This window comes from Schistocerca americana, chromosome 3 (genome assembly GCF_021461395.2).
Source record: "Schistocerca americana isolate TAMUIC-IGC-003095 chromosome 3, iqSchAmer2.1, whole genome shotgun sequence".
Classification (NCBI taxonomy): domain Eukaryota; kingdom Metazoa; phylum Arthropoda; class Insecta; order Orthoptera; family Acrididae; genus Schistocerca; species Schistocerca americana.
The window spans coordinates 861,227,374-861,250,711 of record NC_060121.1 but is presented as its reverse complement, the minus strand read 5'-3'; the positions used below and the strand labels follow the sequence as shown (position 1 = coordinate 861,250,711).

The window sequence follows — 23,338 nt, the reverse complement described above, 5'->3', positions numbered from 1 at the left end:
ACCCTGTCTATAGTTTCCATTTGTACATCAGCGTCGGAAGCTTTTGAGAAAGATAACATATTAGGAAGTTCCTTGCGAATAGGAAGATAACATAGTAGGAAGTTGCTTGCGAATCTAGTTTCTCACAAATTGGGTATGGTTTTTAGCATGGTAAAAATCCACATCTTGTGGGCTTTCTCAATACAAATGCTACTGCTTTATAAAGAGTATTTACATCAATTTAATGACGTTAGTTTTGGAAACCAAAATAGCATATGATCAAAAATATTTCTTTTATCTAGTGACCTGTTTCGATCATTATAATCATCAAGGATTCATCTAAAAAAGAATGTGCATAGATTATGAGTATTACAATAAGTTAATATTATAAGTAGTAGCATTAATTCACATTATCTGGAGAGTACCTAACAAAAAACATGCTTGTCTGCTTGAAGTTAGTTTTTTAAGAGGCAATTAAATTTACAGCCTTGTTGGCATTGTCATGTAGTATAAAAACATGATAGAATCATAGTAAAATAGAATTGTAGTAAACACTTGCAGTCCATTATAAATGGCTTTAGTTGACACACTGTGCTTCCACATACAGTACAAACAGTTGAGGGGGTGTGGTGGTTGCTAGGTGACACTGACCATAAGCAATGTTTACAATGGCATGTTAATAAGGTAGAGATTGATGTTTAACATTCTACACAAACCAAAACAGGATGAGTTAAAAACAAAAGTAACAAAAGTGCTAGAGATCAAAAATTGGTCCACAGCAAAAAGTTAGTTAAAATTATAAATGCTAGCTTTCAAACAGACGTATGCACTGTATATATATAGTACATAATGAACTTAACTGAAAGCAGCATCTAAACACACAGGAAATTGTCACAGGCACAATGGGCTCGCAAAAACAGAGTCCTGTCGGCTAATCCTATTTCGGGTCATGTATAATGTTAAACTTCATATCCCTGGCTTTGTAACATGCCACTGTAAACAGCGCATATGATCAGCAACACATACCAGCCCCATCAGCTGTTTGTAATGCAGCTGTAAGCACAGTGTGTCAACAATGGCCCTATATCAGGGCTCATGAGTGCTTATTACAATTTTATCATGTTTCTATACTATGTGGCAATCCCAACCAGGACTATAAATTTTATTTGCCTCTTTTATTAACTTCAAAGAAGCAGGAACGTTGTTAGATACTTTTCAGCTAATGTGAATCAATGCTACAATTTATAATGTTGTTAACTTATCATTAGGCATTTATTCATAAATATGTATATTCCTTTTTCGATCAATCTGGCGACGATCAGATCAATCAAAACTAGTTACTGAATAAAAAAAATATTTGCAACTGTGGGCTGTTCTGGTTTCCACAAATTGTCACACATTGGTTCACTGTCATCTTCGAGGTGACTGTGGCAATCATCATCATTATTAGTTCTTTCAAAAAGGTCACAGCACTGCTTTTGCAAGAAGTCAATGTGAGTGAGTTCCAGACTTCATCACAGAAACATATCAAAGAATCTGCTTCAAGGTCATAATCAGAGTGTAGTTTCAACAGTCTTTGTCAATCAGGCAGGGATTTTTATGAAGTGTTATTCAGTGATTCAAGTCTTTTTTACAATTATTAAAAACAACCTGATGGTACTCTAAACTGTCCAAACCACCAATTGTATAAAAGTCAGGCACAAAATCTGGATTCATCTGTCCAACTAGACAAAATAATTTTAATGAGATATGTTGTGCTACAAAGCACATTTAGAAAGTAAGTTTTCCAATGTTGTTTCCTTTATAGTAGACATATTTAGCTGGGAAAAATGTGCATGCACAACAGATCTATGACATGACAATCAAATGCCGGTCAGACAGGCCTCGCCAGATGCCATTGATGCGACAGCATGCCCCAAAATGGTGTCTCTTACTCATTCTTCCACAGCCTGCGAGGTTCAGTCAGTGATAAGGTTCTTGAATGCACAAAACATAGCGCCCGTCAAAATTAACTGTCAAGTCTATGGGCAAAACATCATAAGCAAACAGGTGGTGCATCACTGGTGCAGGCTTTTTTCCAAAGGTCATCAAAGTGTCTGTAATGAAGAGCGCAGTGGTGACCATCCCTCATCAATGATCACCTGATTGAGCTGGTGCTGCAGCACATCCTGAAGAATTGTTGCTTCACAATTATGGAGCTCAGCAGCCATTTTCTGCACATATTATGATCCTTGTTACCTGAAACTGTCACTAAGCAAATGCCATTCAAGAAATTGTGTGCCAGGTGAGAGCCAGAAAACATGACACCCGAGCATAAAATTAAATGCTTTCGAGTAGTACTGACATTTCTACAGTGGTATCATTAGGATGGCGAAGAGCTCCTTGACAGGATCATTACAGGTGATGAGACATGGATTTCCCACTTAACCCTGGAAACCCAATGGCAGTCAATGCATTGGCATTAAAACTGGGTAACTGGTCAAGACAAAATTCAAGCAGACTGTATTGGTGCAGAAAATGATGTGCACAGTGTTCTGGGACAGGAAGGGCTTTCTGCTCATTGACTTCCTGACCATAGGTGAAACAGTGAATGCTGATCGTTATTGTGAAACATTGTGGAAACTGCAATGTGCCATTCAGAACAATACAGAGGAGGAAGCAACATGCCCCCTGCAGTTGTTGTGCTGCTCCATGACAATGCTCATCCCCATACGGCTTGGCACACAGCAACCTTTTTGCAGAAGTTCGGCTGGAAGCTGTTTGATCATCCAGCATGTAGTCCTGACCTTGCTCCTAGCGATTTCATCTTTTTTGCACCTCAAGAAATTCTTGACCTCTGGGCAGCATTTTGACAAGGACAAAGAGATGGTAGACTTCTACGACACAAGAATAGAAAAGTTGGTCCCGTGATACGAAAAGTGTCTCAATTCTTTTGGTGACTATGTCAAAAAATAGATCAAACACTGCTGTACCTGTTGCCAATAAAGTTTTTCATGTAACTGTGTTGTTTTTGTTTTTGTTTTTTTTTTTTAAATGGTAAAACTTGCTTTCTGGATGCCTCTTGTGTAACACCTTTGAAACACCTGCTTGACAACTAGCTGACAACAGATTCCTCAATGTGTCCTTGGACTAATTTCTTGATTATAATTTAAAAGGAACAGGCTACCTATATGTGATTGTACAAATGTACTTTCAAGTATTAGAGGCATCCACACATTTATTTCCACGCACATTCACAAATGGGTGCTGCTGTTTCAATGATGGTGTCAGCCACCAACAATTATAATGAACAGGCTGCCAACAACAATTAAAATTCAGTACACATTAGCCATTGTGTACCTGCCAATGACTATGTATCAGTGTGTAAAGTACTTTAACGACTATTATTTGCACAATCATAAATAGGGGAGTGGCAGCCTGTTTTTAGTTTTGAACAATTTCCATACTTCTGGCAGAAGTGAAGCTGTGAGACCGGGCGTGAGTCGTGCTTCAGTAGCTCAGATGGTAGAGCACTTGCCCGCAAAAGGCAAAGGTCCCGAGTTCGAATCTCGGTTGGGCACACAGTTTTAATCTGCCAGGAAGTTTCAATTTCCATACTGGTTTCCGCTGTTGTAAAAAACTTAGGAGTAAGAGAGACCACTCACCAAATAGTGGAAGCATTTAGTCTTCAACAGGTGCACACATAAAAGAAAAGAAAAACTTAAAAATACAAATAAAAAAAATTATTAGCAAACCACACAAAACTGCAGCATCTAAAAACAATCATCAAAACATATCACCATTAAACATAACAAGTTTGCAAAACGAGAGTGTCTCCAAAATAAACAAAACTGCTTCTTATGAAACAAAAATAAAGAAAATACAATGTGGTAATACTTAGCAATAGGACATTAAAGTAAACACAAATAAGCTGAAAATATTTTGATGATATGTTTACACATTAATAACTTCTGGCACTGCTGCTTGGTAGAACTGATAACAAGGAACCTCTCTGCAGAAATATTAAAGGATGACTAGCAAAATTTGTTTGTTCAAATTTATTGCAGCCACAAAAGACTGAAAAATTGTCACAACCTCTTTACGCCCAACTGAGGTTGAACTAGCACAAAAACTGTGAATGACACAGCACAGAAATTTTAACCACTGTGAAGAGCACAAAAAGTTGTGCATCCAACCCAGGTCTCTCCTTTGGATCATAACTAGTTTCAATTATACGCTATCTTAATTTTGGCCAAAACTGTTGAAGAGCTAGCACAACATTTGGCAACCATGCAGAGAGAGCCTCCCAAAACCTTGAATTTTTTGCTTCTTGCGCTCCAATTTTACAAAGCTTAGTTTTATTCTATAGGGAACATCAGTGCAAAATTTCATTCAAACATTCTGTCCAGGTATGTCTGTATGACGCAATATTTTCTTCATTGACAACAGTACAGGTGATCATCCAATGATGTTCACCCTTGTTGGAATCACTTTGTCCATTCATATGCACATGGAGTTATCCATCTACATGGCAGCAGGTGAAATACACTTGAACTGCAAGCAGCATTATATTACAACGCAATAACATGGGGAGTGACAGTCACAGTGAATACCATCTTTCCCTTACAGCTATGTATCACCCCTACACATGATCTTTAATTAGTCACATCTACTGTAGCTTACAGTGTAACAGGTGGAGGTTCATCATTTGTAGTATACAATATGTCTCTTTAATAAACATCCTGATACACTGTAATTTTGTTACGTGAACATACAACCTCTGATAATAAAGTTCGATGAATGAAGTCAGAACTGCTGATTGGACAAAACGGGCGACTCACAACACTGCATTTGCGTAGCGGCCAGTATTGACAACCTGCACCCACTATAGTTCAGTTGAGTATTGTGTGCGTTCTGTGTTAGACCTGTTGGTGCGTTGTTTCTAAACTGAGAACAGGACAATGAACGAGCAAAGGATCAATTTAAAGTTTTGTTTTAAGCTTGACAAGACATCGAAATAAACGCATCCAATGCTGGTATGTGTTTATGGGGATCCAGCACTGTCCGTGAAGTGTGTGTATGAATGGTACACCCCTTTTCAAGGAGACTGGGAAAGTGTTTCTGACAATGCCCATAGCGGACAACCGACGACTGCTGTCAGTGTCGAAAACATTGAGAAAGTGAGGACATAAATCACGAATGACTGTCAATTAACTGTCTGCATTACAGCGGATGAACTGCAGATGAACCATGAATCTGTGCAACAAATCTTTACCCAGAAGTTACGGAAGAGGAAAATGTGTTGTCACCTTGTGCCACATTACTTGACTGATGACCAGAAGCAGGAACGTTTAGAGGCTTCACAGGATTTTGTTGAAATGGTGGATTCGACACCTGATTTCTTGAGCCGTATTGTCACTGAGGGTGAAACATGGTGTCTCTGGTACAACCCTGAAATGAAACGGCAAAGCACAGAATGACGTTCTCCGACATCACCTCATCGGAAAAAGGTCAGAGCTGAAAAATCCCACATCAAAATGATGATCATCACCTTTTTCAATAGTCAAGGCATTATCCTAAAGGAATTTCTACCTGAGGGAACGGTGTTGAATGCTGCACGGTATGTTCAAATTTCGACCCATTTCATGCAACGTCTACACAGGGTACGACCCCAGGATACACAACAAGGTTCCTGGTTTTTTGTTCATGACAACGCTTGCCCACACACAGCCAATATTTATCAAACAGTCCCTGGAAAAAAAGGGGATGATGCAACTTGAACATCCACCATACTCGCTGGATCTCAATCCGCCAGACTTCTTCCTATTCCATCGACTTGAACTCGCTTTGAAATGAAGGAGATTTGACAACATTCAATGAAATGTGACACACTTTTTGAAAACCATCCCAAAGGAAGGCTTTGTGCAAAGTTTCCAGGACATGTATTCCAGTGCATAGTTATGGGAGGTGACTATTTCGAAGGACAGTAAGGTAACTGTAGTCCCTAGTTCACCTACATTAATGTTACAGTACTATTCACCGAACTTTATTGTCAGAGGCTATATAATTATGTGTGGTCATGTCTTAATTTTCAGCTTATATCATTCACTGTGCAAGACAACTATGAATGATAATCAGTCCATGAAAGAAAGTAACTTAATAGAATCTTATATAATGACACAGTTGACTGTTCATACTTTTAAAAAAATTTTAATTTGCTAGAATGATAAAGATTTGGCATTAGAGTTGTGCTATTATGGAGAGGTGAAGTATGAATATACTTTAATGAAAACTTATACTTAAATATTAATAGTTAAATGAATTTATTGTACAAAATTTAGCATTGAAAAGCTTTGCAGCTGACAAACAGGTTAACTGAAAAAATGTTTATATTTTTTCCATGACCTTGATTGTCATATGTGAAATTATTTGTATTAAGTTTTCCATTGTAATTTTTCATTGTAACAGAAATAATAAATTTTTGAAATCATAATATGACTGGATAGATAAATCTACTCGCCAGATCTCGGCAGGAGAAAACACATATAACAGTTCAGAAAATATGCAAGCTTTCAGAGCCACTGGGTCTTTCTTCTGGCAGAAGGGTTAAAGGAGCAGGAAGAGGATGAAGAAAAAGGACTGGGAAGGTTCAGGGAATGGAGAAAGTTACAGGAAAGTTGCCCAGAACCCTCGGTCAGGGTAGACTTACACGATGGGTTCAGAAGGAAAGTGATTGTTGGGTACTGCAACAGATGAAATTTGAAAACCTGAGAGATTAAAGGTGGAAGATAGGGTAATAAGCAAGGCAGAAATTACTGACAAAACATGCAACAGAGTTAATGAGAGTGGAAAGCTAAGTGCATTATATGCGGTACACACGCAAGATTGGGGGCGGGAATAGACAAGTCAGGAAATAAAAGATATAGAAGACTAAGAAGTAGCGAAGAAAGGAGTAGTTAGTAAAAAGAAATGCTGAGACCAAATAAATTAACATACATTAAGGCCAAGTGGGTGCTGAGAACCAAGGATATGTAACACCAGTTCCCACCAGCAAAGTTCCGAGAAACTTGTGTCAAGGGAGAAAGCAAATGGCATGTTTGGTGAAACAGGCACTGAGACCATGACTGTCGTGTTGAAGATCATACTCTGCAACAGGATATTGTGTGTGCCAGTATGTCCCCTCTGTCTATACCCATTCACCCTAACTGATACCTTGATGTAACTGGCATAGACAGAAGATGTATACTGGCAACACACAGTATACTGTTGTATAGTGTGATCTACAACATGGCAATCATAATCTCAGTGTCTGCTACACCACACATGCCTTCTGTGCTCTCCCCCCAAAACAAGCTTCTCAGAACTCTGTCCTTTGTTCTTGCCATCCACCTAGCCTTAATTTACATAATTTCATTGGTCTCAGCATTTGTTTTCAGTAACTGCACCCTTCTTCACTCTCGCTTGGTTTTCTATATCTTTATCTTTTATTTTCTGACCCCCCCCCCACCACCACATATGTCCATCATGTATAATGCATTTAGCTTTCCGCACTCATTAACTTTTGCAATATGTATTGTCAGTAATCTCTGTCTTGCTTTTATTACCCTATCTTCCATCTTTAAGCTCCCAGGTTTTCTAATCTCATCTGGTGCAATCCCCAGCAATCTCTTTCCCTCTCAACCAATTCTGTAAGTCTCCTCAGGCCAAGGATTCTGGGCAACTTTTCTGTAACTTTTCCCATTTCCTAAACCTTGTCAGTCCTTTTCCTTCATCCCTCTTCCTTCTGCTTCAACCCTTCTGCAGAAGAAGGAGCCTCTGGCTCTGAAAGCTTGCACATTTCCTAAACTTATATATGTTTTCTACTGCCATTACTTGGTGAGCAGATCTTTTATCTATTCAATTATATTTTTTCATTGTAATTTACATAAAACATTAATTTTAATGATATTAAAAATTATAAAATTCTATATAATGGCTGATTTTAGGCCACAGCAGTTAGTTCTTAGTCAGTTGTTGTTATCAAGAATATGTAAGTCAGTTCTATTTAGTTGGTTGTTATGATCTATTGATTGTCAATGGCAGAATTATAAAATCATCCAATGAAAAAGATGAATGTATAAGACCTACAAATAAATGAAAAATATTGCAGGATTATGGTTATGAGAAGTTCATTTACTACCACGTAAGAATGCAAAATGTTCCATACAGCACCCAAGGACATCTGCAGCAAATGAGAATGATTTTATGGTTCTGAGAAGTTCATTTACTACCACGTAAGAGTGCAAAATGTTCCATACGGCACCCATGGACAACTGCCAGCAAATGAGAACAATTTTTAACTCTATCGACAAACATGGACATTCTCAGTTCATCAAGTTGTGTGTTAATATGTTATTTCCTTCTACAAAACTTTTTCTTGTCACCTGTAAGAAACTAATTACGGTAATAGAGTACAGTTCAATGTGTAAACCAAAGTACATAATTAATTTACATCATAAATAAAAACAGGAACATTTCAAGCTATTAGTCAGTAATAAATCAATTTACACTATATCCAATAACATGACTTTTGGCAACTAGATTCTCATTGTATTTATTACTCTTTGTACGTGTTTTACATCTCCAACTTCTCTGGAAATACACAAACATACCTGCCTGTATGTATTATTTATAGCTGGTCCAAGGAAAACAATTTAATTTACATAAATAGATGACTACATCTCTGAGTCAATGTCTGTGGTAAAGTTGACTGTCAATATATGAAGGGAAAAAGGCACACATAATAGTTTTGAGGGGTTGAAAATCAATTCAAGTTCTGCCAAGAGACTATCAAATACACTGACAGTACTGTGCTATGACCTGTGGTTTCAATGTCATGTAACCAGTACATACAGGATGACATATATTTTAGACTTTTATATAACGTAACAAACCTTATCTTTCTCGGGATGTATTTTCCTTTTCATTTCAGGGGTCACAGATATGTGTCTTCTCCTTTAAACTATTTTTTTACAACACTGTGTTTCTCAGTGATGTTATTTCTACAGAATATCAGAGAGGCCTCTGTGGGCAGCAAATTTATTTAAGATAAACATTGCAGATGCATTTTGTTCCATCACTAGTGAGTCAATCTGATTCTTACCAGTAAGTATTGCAGCAACCCTTGTAGCTGAGGAACTCTAAGATAAAGTCCACCAGTGATGTCACAGCCCTGCTGAAGGAGTCCAAGCTCCTTGTCCAAACTGCACACATCTAAGACAACATTCTGAAAGAGAGTCAGCAACATTAACATTTACTCACATTTAAAAGTGAGGAAAGAGCAAACATACCCCTGAGCAGCTTGTGGTACTGCGGAATTACAGTTACTGTTCTAAATAGGTTACCCACAAGTAAGAGGGAATGACTGAGCTACTAATTGCTTCAAATGGATTATTTGTTCCGTCAAAATAAGAAATTATTAAAAGACTAATCTAACTTAAGTATCAGATGTCCTATTAACTTCAGTCTTAGTGAGTCATATAGATAAACAATAATGGAGCCAATAATTCTACCTGTTTCTGAGCTGTAAAGAATACATTCATGAAGTTCATATACTGCGAGGCACTGTCACCACTACCGGTTACAACTAGGATACGAGAATTCATCTTCGTTCCTGTAGCTTTCTCTTGATCCAATCTAAAATAAAAGAACAAAAGAAGAACTTAGCTCTCTTTACACTTGAAGCATTGCTCTACAATCCCTGTAATAGGCAAAACAGCTCACCGATGGATATAGCAAAGTGCCATTGCAATAGCACCAGCAATGAGGGAATCTCCAGAGAGCTCTGCATTTCCAGTTTTTATTTTTTCAACATCACGGACCACCATCTGTTGCAGATTCTGCCGTAATGTTTTCTCAACATAAGTAAAGAGCTCATACTGCCCATCTAACTGACGAAGTGTTGGGACTTGCTGACCAGAGCTTCCATCAACTGGTGGGAACAGAAACTGCCTAAAAATACAATAAAATTCTGTAGAAAAAGAAAAATCATATTTTCCAGAACACGGCAGCTACACTACCCCATGTAACTTTTTTAACTTGAAGAGGTATCTCTAATCAAGTCTGACTCTGAAGCAGAAATATAATACACCTGAAAGAACATGGAACTTGGCCCTATCAGTTCTGGGGACTATACTGAAGACTATGAGCTTCGAAGGAACTCTTTAAGCAAGGCTGTTACGTCTACCCTCTCTGGCAGTCACCAAAAGATCCAAGTATGATCTTTAAGCTAATATGACATGTACTGTTTGTTTCAACATGCACCACAGTCTTAAGTTGATGGAACTTTGTTTCCTCAATAACATCCAAAGTAGTGTCTTCAACATGGATGAAACATCCATGCATAACACAGAGTACACATAGTGACCCTTCCCACCCTTTGCCGCAAATTCCTTAAGGGGTATCATTATTCACTGTATATATTAAAATGCTGCAGCCATACTTACAAGATCAAACACAATCAGTTACTCCCCTTTCATCTGTGAATAGCTAGTTATTGCTACAGTAATAATAATAATAATAATAATAATAATAATAATAAACTGCAATCCACTTAAAGTGCACATCAAGGGAATTTTTTAAAAATAGGTAGACATGATAAAATTAATGACTGCACAACAGATGGCTACAAGACTTACTGTGACTCACCATCTCCACTTTACTGTGAGTAGCATCCATCCTTTTCATTATACACTGAAAAGCCAAAGAAACTGCCATGCCTGCCCAATATTGTATAGACCCTGCAAGCACGCAGAAGTGCCGCAACAGGATGTGGCATGGACTTGATTAATGTCTGAAGTAGTGCTGGAGGGAACTGACACCATGAATCCTACAGGGCTGTCCATAAATCTGTAAGAGTTCAAGGGTATGAAGATCTCTTCTGAACAGTATGTTGCAACCCATCCCCAAATATGCACAATAATGTTCATGTGTGTGGAGTTTGGTGGCCAGCGGAAGTGTTTAGGCTCAGAAGAATGTTGCTGGAGCCACTCTGTAGCAATTATGGACGTGTGGGGTGTCACATTTTCCTGCTGGTATTGCCCAAGTGTTGGAATGCATAATAGACATGAATGGATGCAGGTGATCAGAAAGAATGTTCACATATGTGTCGCCTGTCAGCGGCATATCTAGATGTATCAGGTGCCCCGCATCACTCCAATTGCACATGTCCCACACCATTACAGAGCCTCCACCAGCTTGTACAGAACCCTGCTGACATGCAGGGTCCATGGATGCACGAGTTTGCTTCCATACTCGTACACGTCCATCCGCTCGATACAATTTGAAACGAGGCTCGTCCAACCAGACAACACATTTCCAGTCATCAACCGTCCAATGTCGATGTTGAGAGATCCAGGCGAGGTGTAAAGTTTTGTGTCGTGCCGTCATCAAGGGTACACGAGTGGGCCTTCAGTTCCAAAAGCCCATACCAATGATGTTTCATTGAAAGGTTCGCACAGTGACACTTGTTGATGGCCCAGCACTGAAATCTGCAGCAATTTGTGGAAGGGTTGCACTTTTGAAACATGAACGATTCTCTTCAGTCGTTGTTGGTCCCATTCTCGCAAAAGATTTTTCCAGCCGCAGCGATGTCTCAGATTTGATGTTTTACCAGACTGCTGATATTCACGGTACAATCATGAAATGATCGTACTGGAAAATCCCCACTTCATCACTACCTTGGAGATGCTGTTTCCTATTGCTCATGAGTTGACTACAGCAGCACACTCAAATTCACTTAAATCTTGATAGCCTGCCAGTGTAGCAGCAGTAACCAATCTAACAACTGTGCCAGACACTTGTCTTATACAGGTGCTGCCAGCTGCAGCACCATATTCTGCCAGTTTCCATATCTCTGTATTTGAATAAGCATTCCTGTACCAGTTTCTTTAGCGGCTCAATGTATTATTAATGACATACGGTAGTACAAGTATCCAACAATGTATATTGGTTGTTCTTTATTGAAGTCATATTCTATCATGGCTGCCACTTCCACCTTAGCAAAAGGGTTGTCTTTTCCTAGAATGGCCTAGGAAATAATTAACATAATATATATATTTCAAACAATAATTTTGGAAACCTAGAAAATAAAATTGCATCAGAGGTGATACAATGTGATGACTATCAGCTTCATGGGTAAATAAAATGAGTGTTCCTCCTCCCCAAACCCAAATTATACAAAGGAGTGTGTACATAAGAATAATCCTATTCTCTCTCTCTCTCTCACACACACACACACACACACACACACACACACACACAATTTTCTTCTCACTCCATATTTAATATTCTATTATTATGGAGCCTGTGATCTAGGGGTAACAAGTAACAAGGTGGCTTACTCTGAGCCATGCATCTACAAAAACATTAGCATGCTAAGCATAGAACAAGTTCCACTGTCATAAAAGTGAAAGATCTTCTCGGGAATAGAAAATTCTGGTTCTCGAGAATCTAGAAAATTCTAGTGCTCAATAAAATTGCAAAGCATGTCAAAGACTCCAGTTCATTCACTCATTGACCAGCCTGCTGTAGCAATAGAAGATAATAAAAGAAAAGCTGACAATTTAAATTTCACATTTAAAATAATCAATTGTGCAGGACACACAAATTACAGTTACTTAAAACTTTTAAATATGTGGCATCGTGATGTGTTCTTTGACATCAATAAATGAAGTTGATGTGATTTTGAAAAAAAAAAAAAAAAAAAAAAACACAAGAAATGAGTTTTGCATACTTCCTATTTCATACAGGAAGGATACGCATCTTTATGACGGTTTGACCCATAGAATCCATATATTGAAAGAAGTATTTATACTGTGTACAGTATAAAAAGGAAACAAAACAATGATATTCTTGTTTTTGAAATAGATTTATGAGATTATTTAAACTGAATGATAATTGTTTCTCAGAGCAAGGCATGCTACTATTGGAACAAGAATTAAAACTACTTAACTTCATTTAAGTGAAAATAACTACAAAATTCATTAAAGTTGAAAATTTATCTCGGAATGAGAACAAATTCTAGAGATTCAATGTATTTAGATAAGTGCTATAATAAACACAATTACTGGTAACTGAAGCAACACAGCAGTCAACAACTATGCAATGATAACTTTAATCCACAATTTTTTTAACATGAAGTTACCATTCTTCCTTGCCCCTATTCTATCTCAAGATAGATGAACCTGCAAACTAGTAAATATAAATAAGTGGTTACTACACCCAGCAGTAGATACCCAACAAAAAATTATAAAGCATAATCATTCACAACTAAGTACCATCCACTACGTGTAATATCACTACGAGTCATACCGCCACCCGATCTTCACACAGACTCTCATATGGAGGACTTCAAAATAGGCATCCCTAGTGTTAAGAAACTGAGAGAGCTGAAAACAAGTCACTCATCAAGTCCGGATGGAATCCATATTAGGTTTTAGAGAAAATACTCTTCAGCATTGGCCCCTTACTTAGCTTGCATTTATTGTAAAATCTCTTGCCCAAAGCAAATCCCAAACAACTGGAGAAAATGCATGCAACTCCTGTACATATATGAGGTGCTATCCAAAATTTTCAGGACTGGTACTGCCATCTGTTGAAAACCTTGCCTTTTGACTAATGGTCACCATCACCCGCGAAGTAGTTCCCATCCCCATGTACACACTGGTCCCAGTGCTTCTGCCACTGGTCAAACATTTTCTGGAAATCCTGTTCTTCAAGGGTGTTTATCACCACCAGTGATGCTTCTTGAATCCTCACTATAGATTGTCGAACCGACAGCCTTTCAACTTGAGTTTCAGTTTTGGGGACAGCACGATGTCGCAAGGTGCCAAATCTGGCGAGTATGGTGGGTCAGGTACAACCGCCACGTTGTTTTTTGCCAAAAAGGTCCTGGTGAGCAAGGACGTGTGACAGGGCGCATTGTCATGATGCAGCGGCCAGTTCCCTTGACGGCAAAGTTCGGGCCGTCGGCGCCGCACGTTTTCACGGAGCTGTCACAAAATGTCACAGTAGTACACGGAATTCACTGTTTGGTTGAGTGGGACGAATTCTTTGTGCACAATTCCCTTGGTATCAAAAGAAATGATGATCATGCTCTTCACTTTTCTCTTCACCTGTCTCGCTTTTTTGGGTCTTGGAGAGTTCGGGCTCTTCCACTGGGACGATTGCTGCTCTGTCTCTGGGTCATAACCGTAAATCCAGCTCTCGTCACTGGTCATAACCCGTGATAAGAAGGTTGGATCATCAGATGCGATCTGACGAAGATCCGTGCACACTTCAACACGCTGTGCCTTCTGATCGGCAGTCAAGACCATTGGCGCAAATTTTGTGGCGACACAACGCATGCCTAATTCATCAGTCAACATACATTGACATGTCTCATAATCAATACCCACTTCATCCGCAAGGTCTTGAATGGTTCGACATCGATCCGCACGAACCAATTGTTGAAGTTCAACAACAATGTCTGGTGTTGTGCGGCTATGCTCTGTCCCCCAAACACTCGTTGAATCCTTGCAAGGGTCTCTGTAGCACTTTTCCCAAGATTCGCAAAGAATTTGATACACATGCGCTGTTCTGTTCACGGATCCATCGTAAAATCACCATACACCAAACACAGAGTATAATGGAAATCACTGTGGACACGCAACAAGTCCTCCCAGCTGAATGCCACTCTGCACACTGACTAATCAGATATGCAGTTCTTGCCACCTAGCTGTGCAAAGGTCTACTACTCCTACTTTCCAGATGGCAGCACCAGTTCCGAAAATTTTGGATTCCACCTCGAATTAAGAGGAAAAGAATGGACCTGCAAAATTACATGTCAATATCCTTGACATTGGTTTGCTGCTGACTTCTTGAGCAGGAGACAGAAAAGCTTCTGTCCACAAATCAAAGAAAGCATCACTAAAAAAAAGTGAGTTTGTCCTTTACTCACATGATATCCTGTGAACCATCTATGATGGGCAACAGGCAGATTCCTTATTCTTAGATTTCCGGAAAGCATTTGACATAGCGTCCCAATGCAGGGTGCTAATGATAATCAGAATATACGGAATAAGTTATCAGACATGCAAGTGTATAGGGGACTTCTTAAGTAATAAAACCCAGTATGCTGTCCAGGATGGCAAGTGTTCATAAAAGGTAGGGGTATTGTCAGGTGAACTCCAGGGGAGTGTGATAGGACTGCTCTTATTCTCTATATACATAAATGATCTGTTGGACAATGAGAGCAGCAATCTGCAATTCTTTGCTGATGATGCTGTTGTGTATGAGAAAGTGTCATGAGTGAGTGACTGCAGGATGACACAGAATGACTTACTCAGAATTTCTATTTCATTTGATGAATGACAGCTTGCTCTCAATGTGAGAAATTGTAAGTTAATGCGTATGAGTAAGAAAACATTACTGTAATGTTCAAACAGAGTATAAGTGGTGTGCTGCTTGACATGGTCACATCAGCTAAATATCTAGATTCAATGTGGCAAAGCGATAAGAAATGGAATAGGCATGTGAGAGCAGCCAGAGGGTAGGTTAATGGTCAACTTCAGTTAATTGGGAAGATTTTAGGAAAATGTAGCTCATATATAAAGGAGACAGAATACAGAACCATCGGGTGATCTATTCTTGAATACTGAATTACCTTCGAGAGAACGGTCTCTTGACACACACAGTCACTACAGATTTAGAAAACATCATTTTTGTGAAACACAACTAGCTCTGTACACACGTGAAATGTTGAGTGTTATTGACAAGGGATTTCAAACTGACCCCATATTTCTACATTTCCAAAAGGCTTTTGACACTGTACCACACATGCAGCTTGTAGTGAAATTACATGCTTATGGGATATTGCATCAGTTACGCGACTGGATTTGTGATTTGCAGTCAGAGAGGTTACAGTTCGTAGTAATTGATGGAAATTCATCGAGTAAAACAGGTAGTGTTATAGGCCCTCTGCTGCTCCTTATCTAGATAAACAATTTAGGAAACAATCTGAGCAGCCACCTTAGGTTGTTTGCAGATCATACTGTCATTTATTGTCCAGTAAACTCATCAGAAGATCAAAACAAATTATGAAATGATTCAGAAAAGATATTTAAATGGTGCAAAAATTGGAAATCGACCATAAATAATGAAAAATGTAAGTTCATATACATCCATTAAACTTCGGTTACACAATAAATCAGTCTAATTTAAAGGGCGTAAACTCAACAAAACACAGAATAATTACAATTATAAACAATGTAAATTGGAAAGAACACACAGGAAATGTTGTAGGGAAGGTAAACCAAAGACTGCGTTTTACTGGCAAAACACTTAGAAAATGTAACAGCTCTACTAAAGATACAGCCTACACTATGCTTGTCTGTTCTCCTTTGGAGCACCACTGGAATTCTTACCAGATAGGATTAACAGAGTACATAGAGAAGATTCGAAGAAGAGCAGCATGTTAGCATGTTTTGTATTATCACAAAACAGGGGAGAGACTCTCTCCTCTGCAAGCGAAGATATTTTATTGACGTCGACCTATATAGGGAGAAACGATCATCATAATAAAATAAGGAAAATCAGAGCTTGCATGGGAAGATACAGGTGTTTGTTTTTTCCACGCACTGTTCAAGAGTGGAATAACAGAGAATTGTTGTAAAGGTGGTTCGATGAACCCTCTGCCAAGCACTTAAGTGTGATTTGCAGAGTATCCATGTAGATGTACTGCTCGAGTGTTTGGAATGCCCACCAGATCAGAGTAAAAAAGACATTGAAGTAATTCAGAGGCAGGCTGCTAGATTAATTATTGGTATGATCATTCAACAAGCAAATATTACAGAAATGTTTTCACGAAGGGAACACGATGTTCTTTGCATAGCACTATTGAGAAAGGCTAGAGAACTGGCATTTGTGACTGACTGCAAAATTATTCTACTGCCACCACTGTAAATCCTGTGGAAATACCATATCAGCCAATAGAAATTGGGGCTCAGTAGGAGGCACATACACACACTTTTTTCCTCTCACATGGAATATGAAAGGGAATGACTAGCAGCTGTACAAGGTGCCCTCTGCCGCGTATCATATAGTGGCTTGTGGAGTATTAATATGAGTTGTTTTCAGCCACATCTGCAGTTTGAATCACTGCAAATTATCTTTTTTCCACAGTTTAAATTCTCATTAATATGGATACCTAAAATTTTTGCAGGTTTCACTCTGGTTATTATTTCATCATCACCAGCTACATTTATCATTGGTCTAGTGCCTCAAGATGTGCAGCATTGAACAAGCTGTGTCTTTTAGAAATTTAGAGTGACACCATTTGCAGAAAACCACTCAATAATAATTTGAAGAACATTATTTACCATTTCTTCCGTTGCTCTATGTATGTTGGGATTGATTACAATATTATTGTCATCTGCAAAAAGAACTGATTCTGCTTGTTGTACATTAGAGAGAACATCATTAATGTATATGGGAAATTACAGCTTTCTTTGCATAGTTACAGGAAGGGGAAACAAGCTAAACTGGAGAGGATCAGGGAACCTTATAAAAATATTTAGAAAGATACGATTGTAACAAGAGTTGACACAGCACACAAGAAAGTTAAATGAAAGTTTGGAGAAGTGAAATGTAAGGTGCAGATGTAAAATCTCTGTAAAAACTGGAGAAAAGGCATACGGACGACAGGAATAACTTGAAGGCCTGTACAATAGACCAGAACTGTCCCAAAGTGCGACAGAAGAGGAGGAGGAAGCTGATCTAAAAAAAATAGCTGATCCAGTATTGGAGTCAAAATATGATAGAGCATGAGGTAGCAAGAGCTGATGATATACCTTAGGGGTTACTGAAACCTGTGGGTGGGTAGGAACTAGAAGGTTATTTGTTTTTGTGTCAATGCTCTATGAAATGTGTGATTTACTTGCAATCAGATTTCCAGGAAACCACTGTTATCGCTTTACCAAAGAAGACATTCATGGATAAATGTGGGAACTATTGAATGAATAGTGTAACAAATCAAGCTTATAAACTGCTGATTAGAATATACAAAAGAATGGACAGAAAACTTTAAGATGAAATAGAGGAAAATCAGTCTGGTTGCAGGAAGGGAATGCATTTCTGACACTATACTTGGTAATGAAAGGCACACCTTGACAGCATTTGTGCATCCGGAGAACATCTTTGACAATGTAATGTGGAATAAGATATTCGCAATCCTTAGAAGATTGTTGTTAAAGTAGAAACAGATGAAAACTCAACATAACCTAGAACAAACAAATGTCAGCAATACAACTGAACGGTCAGAAAAGGAAGGTTTACATCAGGAAGAGTAAAAAGTAGAGTTCCAGCTTATCACGACTGTTGTTTAACTTCTACACTGAGGAAGCAATAAAGAGGCAAAAGAAAATTTTATAAGAGGAATAAAAGTTGAAAGGAAGCAAAAATCAATGTTAAGATTTCGAACACAGCAATACTGGAAATGACACAGTGGCAAAAGAGATCATATTTCAGAAGTAAGATTACACAGAAATGCTAAAGCAATGAAGACAGAAGAAGTAGGTTGTTTTAGGCAACAAAAGCTTTCTTCAATAAGAGAGCCCTCTTCTGGTATCACATATTCTGATGGAAATGAGAGATAAAGTTCCCAAAATTTTAATGAAATCCTTTTGGATTACTAGGCCACGAGATTATGAAACACAAAACTGACATTTTGACTGTCACTGCAGCAGTCCACTTCAGGGTGTCCAAACTGCTCGGTTTTGAGGCTGGTCTTCTCTACATGTACCACCATATTTCAGTTGTTACAAGACAAATGACATCACAGTCTGGTATATACAAACCAATTTTAAGTAAAGTAGGAAGAAACATTTCATCAGCAATTTAGGTCACCCTGAAGAGGACCACAGCAAAGGTGATCAAAACATGAGCTTTGTAGTTTCTTTGAGTGAGAGCTCAGTGTTGTATCAAAGTGAAACATAGACCATCTGAAATCAAGAGAAGAAGAAAATTGAGACATTTGCAATGTGGTGCTGTTAAAGAATATTAAAAATTATGTGGTCAAGAAGAATGAAGTGAAGAAGGTCGATAGTACTACAAAGAGTAGGAGAGAATGGAAGTCTACTGAAAACACTTAGCCTACCTAAAGCAGTGATAGAGCACTGGAATGTCTGCTACCATCCAATAATAGTTAATTCAGTGCTAGAAGAAACATCAGAGGCAAAAAATAGGAGAGACAGAACATGACTACAATATTCAAAACATATTACAGGGGATCTTGAGTATAATAGTGACTCAGAAATGAAATAATTAGCACAAGATAGGGAAAGGTGGAGGATAACTGCAATACAGTCAAAGACTTCTCATTATAAACACCCCTTTCATGAGGGTCTTACTATAGTCATAGGATGTTCATTCAAATTCTTGGTCTCATTGTTTTTTATATGAATTTATACAAATGTAAATTTCTTGTTATGTTCCTAAAAATAAAATGTCACCGACTATTTCAAAATGAAAGTGTGATGTGCAATCCCTTAAGAAATCTTGATGTAAAAGATTTACTCTCACAGATCAGTATGGCCGAATGCATGACTGTTTTACCACCTTCGACATTAGTTCTCGTTATAATTACACACTGACGTGTAGAGCAATTTATTTGATATATGTCCACATGTACTGCTAAAGTACTATGAGTACTTTATTGTTACACAATAACTGCAAACATTAAAATTGCCAAGAATAATAGTTACTGTCATACTCGCTTTATGTTGTGGAAGCAAATGCAAATGACACTCACAAATTCTGTTGGTGGAAATTCTTTATACCAAATGGCGACAATCTGTTAACCAGACAATGGTCAATATGTAATTACAGAAAAGCAGATGGATAGATGACAAAGATGTGATGACTTCTGGAACTAAAAGCTTACAGCTAAACAGTAATAGCTGTGGTCACGGGAATCATAGAATAGAAATGCAAACATTGTCCTTTTACAGATAAAGTCTACAGTTATGAGAAATACCGTTATCAAGATCTACACAGGAAAATTTGATATGTTGTTCCTTTCTGATGCCTACCGATCTTCTGATGAAAATTTTATCATAGAAAAAATACTGGAACAGCCTATATCTAGGGCTGCCACATCACTCAGAAATTATCCAAAGTTCCAGTGGATTTTCAATTTTGAGAATCGATCTGTACTGGTGTGCTCAAAAACTGTCAATAAACTCAGGAGCTCTTACAAAGAGAAACATTCTATAAGTACATCACATATGGTATTCAAACAATACATTCCTAGAAACAAATTTGGATCCTTTCATGGTACGATATCTTACATTTACTGAAAACACAAATAATTGTAGCAGCACAGAAGAAAAGAATAACAGAGGTGTATGAACTTATTACTGCACAACCTATAACCTTGTACTTAAAAAATATGCAGCACCAGCCCTTAAAAAAAAAACAAGAGACTGAATTTTAATAGAGACAGAAAACATATTAAAATTTCCAAACCCCAGTGTGATAATGAAATTTCACTCTGCAGCAGTGTGTGCACTGATTCCTGGCAGATTAAAACTCTGTGTTAGACCAGGTCTCTAAGCCTTTCATACGCAAGTGCTCTACCAGCTGAGCTACCCAACTATGACTCATGAAACCCTTCTCAGCTTTACTTCTGCCAGTACCTCATCTTATGTCTACCAGACTTCACAGAAGTTCTCCTCCAGGAGTACTACAATAGCTTGTTTCAATTACTTCCAGTCCCTCATAGCTTATCGAATAGTTTTATTACAGAAAAAAAGCTATTCAAATCTTGTCACATAGATATATTTAGGACACACTGCAAACCCCTATTTAAAAAGTTGTGTTTGCCTACTGTACTCTCCTTTTACATATACAAGTGCAGGTTGACGAGAAGAGCTAGACATGCTGACCTGTGAACTAACTCCAATTACCACAGTTATAATACCTGCAACAGTGGGTCCCTCCATGTAAAACTACTCTCACACAAAAGACATGTGAGCCACATTGCTGTCATTTTTTACAGTACAATGTCATCATACATAAAGAGTTTTGGGGTGGAAATGGCTTTCAGGGGAGAATTAAAATAATATCTTGTTGAGAAGTGTTTGTACAATGGAAGTTCATATGTTAGGTTAAAGAATTACTAGGCCCTCATTTATTGCCGAGTTATTTTGATTCTGTTAACTGATGTACTATCAACACTGTGTGCGTCTCTACAAAAGAATGTTGCTGTTTCCGCTGTTTCAGATGCTGTGCAATACATCTCCTCTCAGAAGGGATCTGGTGCATCCCTAGTTGTGATGAATACAAGTATTTGCATCTTATAGTTTTCAGCAGTGTTACATCATTTGCCAAATTTTTTTTCATTTTTTATTTACATCAGAATGTCCTGATTTCGTTATATCATTCATTTACTTACTGTGCATGTTGTACCTTCCAGCAATGCTATGTAATGCTTTCATGTGTTTACACTTTTCTGTGATGTTTTCGTCTTCATACTTTCATATTCTTGTTATACAACTGATTTACTTACTATGCATGTTGCAGTCAAGACTGTGCATTAGTGATTCCCCTTCCAATCATGTATCGAGTGAGAGGGCTATGCCAGGTTTAATGCACTCGACTCGCATTCAGGGTTTATTCCCTGTCCAGCCATCCTGACTTGATTTGGCCACGATTTCGCCAAGGTGCTAAGGCGAATGCTGGGATGACTCCTCTGATTAGGCCCTGGCAGACTTCCCACCCTATCCTCGCCTAATTCTAGGGCTCAAATGGCTCTGAGCACTATGGGACTTAACATCTATGGTCATCAGTCCCATAGAACTTAGAACTACTTAAACCTAACTAACCTAAGGACATCATACAACATCCAGTCATCACGATGCAGAGAAAATCCCTGACCCCGCCGGGAATCGAACCCGGGAACCCGGGCGCGGGAAGCGAGAACCTAATTCTATGTTAAATTATTGTTTCATGTATAAATATATTATTTCTACAATGTATGTGACATGTCCGATGCTGTTAAACTAACGGCCTATAGACGAATAAATGAAAACGTAAAATAAAAAATAAATAAAGTAGCAGAAACTTGCCAACACTCAAAAGAAAACAAACGATCTGAAAGGTCACAACAGTGAAAAACAAAATTTTTTCAGAGCCCATCTACTATAACATATTCCGTGCAATCAGGACAGACTAGCACCTTCAAACTAAAGTAACAGAACCATACTATTACTCACCGGAATAATTAGCTTCTATTTGTAATTATTTTTCTAAAAAAAACAAAGGTGAAAAATACAGTGTGCCAAAATCGAGACGATAAAATATTTCTGACAACATATCACACTGTCTGCAACTTGAAATAAATTATACTCACGTGCTTCTCGCGTGGCACGCCAATACAGCCAGTCTGTTGGTCGATTTGAGCATCAAATGTGAATTTGCAAAGGCGATTACTGATTCCATACACTGCGTCAAAACATGAACATCTTCCCTAATAATCCGCTGACTTGGATTAGTATCCAGGATAACTACCAGGAGACTCACTTCAATTTCTGAAATGAACGGTGAAGTAAACACATAGTTGGCTAAGTATTATTTTATATAGGCGCCACAAGACCTATTCTCCAAAAAAGACAATTAGAAAAGCATCAGTACCGTCACTCATGGTGTCGACGTTTCTTGCGCACAGCCTCTTATTTTATTCTTTTACGAATACATGACCCACCATACTCGCAACTGGCGCTGCAATTTAGTAAAAACTTACAAAAAAATGTAGAATAAACAAGCACAACTTCTTTCCATTTTTCACCTTCCTTCAGAATGCTCACCACACCATAACATTATTGCTATTGCCCATATCTCTGTCACATGAATTCCTATCTACCTAACATAACAAAACCCGGTGTTTATTTACAATTTTGCACAGCACGCGGCTTTCAAATACATTCAAAGATAAGAAGCACAAAGATCTTACATAGCTCAACCGGTGTCCAAAGGTGTTATAAAGATAACTAGACACTCTACCACAGTCTAACATAACAGTCGCGACACTCACTGCTGTAAAAGCCATAAAAGTTGTTGCCGTTTGACAGATGGAGCGACACTAGCGCTTCAAGCGGCAGGTAAGGTGAACGTCAGACGCGTCGTAGCATAATGTGTGTTTGCATCCATTTCCTACGTAATTTCAGAACTATTCGAGTTAGTTTCTTGCCTCCAAGAGTTTGTGTAGTATCAGAAAGCATATATGTTTCTAAAAATGATTCTAAAATAAGCGCAAGTATGGACAAAAACCATGAATAGAGTGGCAAGCTACAACACATTCGTGAAG

At 38.2% G+C, this 23,338-nt stretch overlaps 1 protein-coding gene across 2 annotated transcripts in view; it reads right to left on the bottom strand.

Moving 5' to 3' along the window:
* LOC124607166 (general transcription factor IIH subunit 3) overlaps positions 1-22,980 on the bottom strand; it is a 37,108-nt gene extending 14,128 nt beyond the window's left edge. Inside the window, exons 1-6 of one of the 2 annotated variants that reach the window (XM_047139378.1) lie at positions 22,839-22,974; positions 22,666-22,752; positions 22,385-22,562; positions 9,721-9,948; positions 9,510-9,633; positions 9,101-9,223 (exon numbers count right to left, since the gene is read on the bottom strand). In XM_047139378.1, the coding sequence (XP_046995334.1) occupies positions 9,101-9,223; positions 9,510-9,633; positions 9,721-9,948; positions 22,385-22,562; positions 22,666-22,675 (663 nt within the window). In that variant the 5' untranslated portion in view covers positions 22,676-22,752; positions 22,839-22,974. Of the gene's footprint in view, positions 1-9,100; positions 9,224-9,509; positions 9,634-9,720; positions 9,949-22,384; positions 22,563-22,665 lie in introns of both variants that reach the window. The other variant, XM_047139380.1, reaches the window with a different exon arrangement.
* Between the last annotated feature and the right edge of the window lie 358 nt (positions 22,981-23,338).